The sequence below is a fragment of the Penaeus monodon genome, unplaced genomic scaffold, assembly GCF_015228065.2.
Source record: "Penaeus monodon isolate SGIC_2016 unplaced genomic scaffold, NSTDA_Pmon_1 PmonScaffold_10741, whole genome shotgun sequence".
NCBI classification, from domain to species: Eukaryota; Metazoa; Arthropoda; class Malacostraca; order Decapoda; family Penaeidae; genus Penaeus; species Penaeus monodon.
This window is the reverse complement of record NW_023639428.1, coordinates 1-2,635: the sequence shown is the minus strand read 5'-3', so window position 1 is coordinate 2,635 and position 2,635 is coordinate 1. Positions and strand designations below refer to the sequence as shown.

General features: G+C 40.0%; 1 protein-coding gene across 1 annotated transcript; it reads right to left on the bottom strand.

Moving 5' to 3' along the window:
• Positions 1-311: 311 nt before the first annotated feature.
• LOC119568780 lies at positions 312-1,264 on the bottom strand. Its single transcript, XM_037917225.1, has 3 exons — positions 962-1,264; positions 673-789; positions 312-496 (listed from the first exon to the last, which is right to left on the bottom strand). Exons 1-3 carry the CDS (start codon positions 981-983, stop codon positions 312-314), a joined length of 324 nt encoding a protein of 107 aa, XP_037773153.1. The 5' UTR covers positions 984-1,264.
• Between the last annotated feature and the right edge of the window lie 1,371 nt (positions 1,265-2,635).

Sequence of the window (2,635 nt, the reverse complement as noted above, 5' to 3'; positions counted from 1 at the left end):
GTGCCGATTCGTAGTTTCCTGGTGGTTCTCCGTGCCTCTCTCTTCTTCTTCCTCTGAGCTTGCTTCTTTAGCCGTATCCGCTCTTGATACCGTAGCCGTTGCCCATTTGTCGCCGGATCACGGCGGTCATCCGACGCGTCGCCTGCGGGGTACGCCCTAGCTCTGTCTGCATTCCTGATTCTCCGCATCATGTATTGGCTTGGCAGGGGTTTTTACGGCCGGATGCCCTTCCTGCCGCCCTCTTTTAGTCGCTCTTACGACACGCAGAGGGTACGTTGGACCTATTCTACCCCGGGTCCACACGGATGTGTCTAAGCTAGTGTTCTGGCCTTCAATTTGACGCCATAGTGGGTGCTCACTACGTTTATTTTACTGGAAGCCATCTTGTGACCTTGATTCTGCTGTGAAGGTCCTGGTCTTGATTCAGGAGGGTCATCAGGTTCATCAATCAACGGTGCCCGTTCCAGCTCTTCATCATCCGGCATGTAATCACTCCCTAAAACAATATAATAAATTTGTTTCATGCATAGAAATATATTTCAGTACAAGTAAAATCACCTTCATGCAACATCAGAACTTATTACTCTTATTACAAAAAAATTAGTGCTTATATAACACTCAATTGAGCGTTATATAAGAATTATATCATAAACACACAAAAAATATACTTACCATAGTCTGGACATTCCTCTGTATTATCATCAAAATCACTGTCATCATTTTCCTTTTGGGCATGAAGAACACGCTCCAAAGCACGCCTCACTCCATAAAATCGAAAGGAATCCATACCTGTCAGCAAACAAGCATTTTTTGACTCGACAGACGAAGTGAACGAAATCGTAACACATGAACAGACACTAAAAAATACAAGTATATGATGAATTTCATATCCGTTTTTCACATCTATGTGATCAGTGTAGTGTTGTCTAAAAGATATAAAATAATAAAGCAATAAACTCACCTGTGAGACTGCATTTGCACATGACAACAGAGAGGAGTGTGTGGCGTGGCACAGTCAGCTGATCTCTGCTAGGGAGGACCAGACAGCTGCCAAGTACCACAAGCGAGAAGATTTGCCATCCCTTAAATATGAGCAGTAGAACGTGCCTGAAACGTTGCACTCGTTCACAGCTCTCTCACTCCATTTTCTTTAGCTCTGGACTCACTAGAAACGAACGTAACTAATTCGTCACGCTCGGCGATATAGGGTTAACATGAAAAGGATGACCTGGGCATGTGTTAACATGAAGGGACCTGGGCAAACATGACGCAGCTGGCTGTGAGCGGAGGAACAAGCCGGGAGACGGAGTTGGGTGCTGCTCCTGTAAAGACCTCGTGTGTGCCTTGGTGACCAGATAAACTTTGTGTTGACCTGTGTTAAGCTGTATCGTGCAGTGTGACATGCTGGTTTCCCCCTGTATTGTGCCTATAGAAAAGTGTACGGGTAAATAACTTGTGTAAATAAAGGAAAGACTGTCATCGTGTGTTTATTTCGTGCCCTGCCTCGCCACTTGGCGTTTCCCCTCGTGGTGTTCTGGGACGCTGTGGTGCTTGGTGCCTCTTGGAGCTGTTCAGTGTTCACGACCCTGTGGATAACACGCCGTCTGCCTAGCCTGCCTTGTTTTGGTGGCAGAGAGACGAGGCGGTCGGCGTAACAGTATTTTACATTATCTATATCATTAATGTATATTTTTCTTTTCAGTTTAGTTTAATCTTTTTAACATTCATCATACCTTAGATTAATATTCAACAATGATATTCATTGTTAAATATCATATATTTAACAATGTCTGTCTCTGTCCCCTCCCTCTCCCTCTCCCTCTACATTCCTCTTCATTGTATACGTGATTATATATCTTAATGCGTCAACGTATATTAAAATGCTGAGGAAAATATATATCTCTCACACTGCAACCAGAGGCATAGCCAGAGGTACTGCCTGCAGCAAAAATGATTACATTATTTACATCAATAAATTTTCATTGAGGATAACAACAGAAAGGAGCAATAACAGCCGCCAGTTTTTATTGACTTGCCAAGAAGTAAATCTTTCACATTTTTGTACATTACAAAGATATTGTATCATAAAACAATGGTAAAAACAATACAGAAAAAAATGACATTCGTCACTACACTAACCAGTAATTGCTAACATAACCTTCATTGAAAGAAGGACAACAAATGAAATCTATTTCAAATGGCAGTACTTCCATACACAATAAGCCATCAAGAAAGGAATTTTTCCGTAGAAAAAATCACAATACAAAAACTTAACTCCTTAAAAAAAAGTACTAGAAATATATGTATCATAATTTCATAAAAGAAGTATTTAAGAATTTCCTGTACAATATACAGACTAGAAATAGACATCATACCAAGTAAAATATCAGTAATACATTTTCCTTTGACTTAGTCTCATGATCTCTTATCCATACAAGAACACAGTAACACAAGGTTTGCTTGAAAATAATGCTTTAAAGTATAACTCTCTGTGAAATATATATATCTTCATAAAAGAAGTATTTAAGAATTTCCTGTACAATATACAGACAAGCAATGGACATCTTCCTATGTGTTTATCAACAAATAACCTTTTTTTGCCACAAAAATGTTATTTTCATGATCTCTTGCCCAA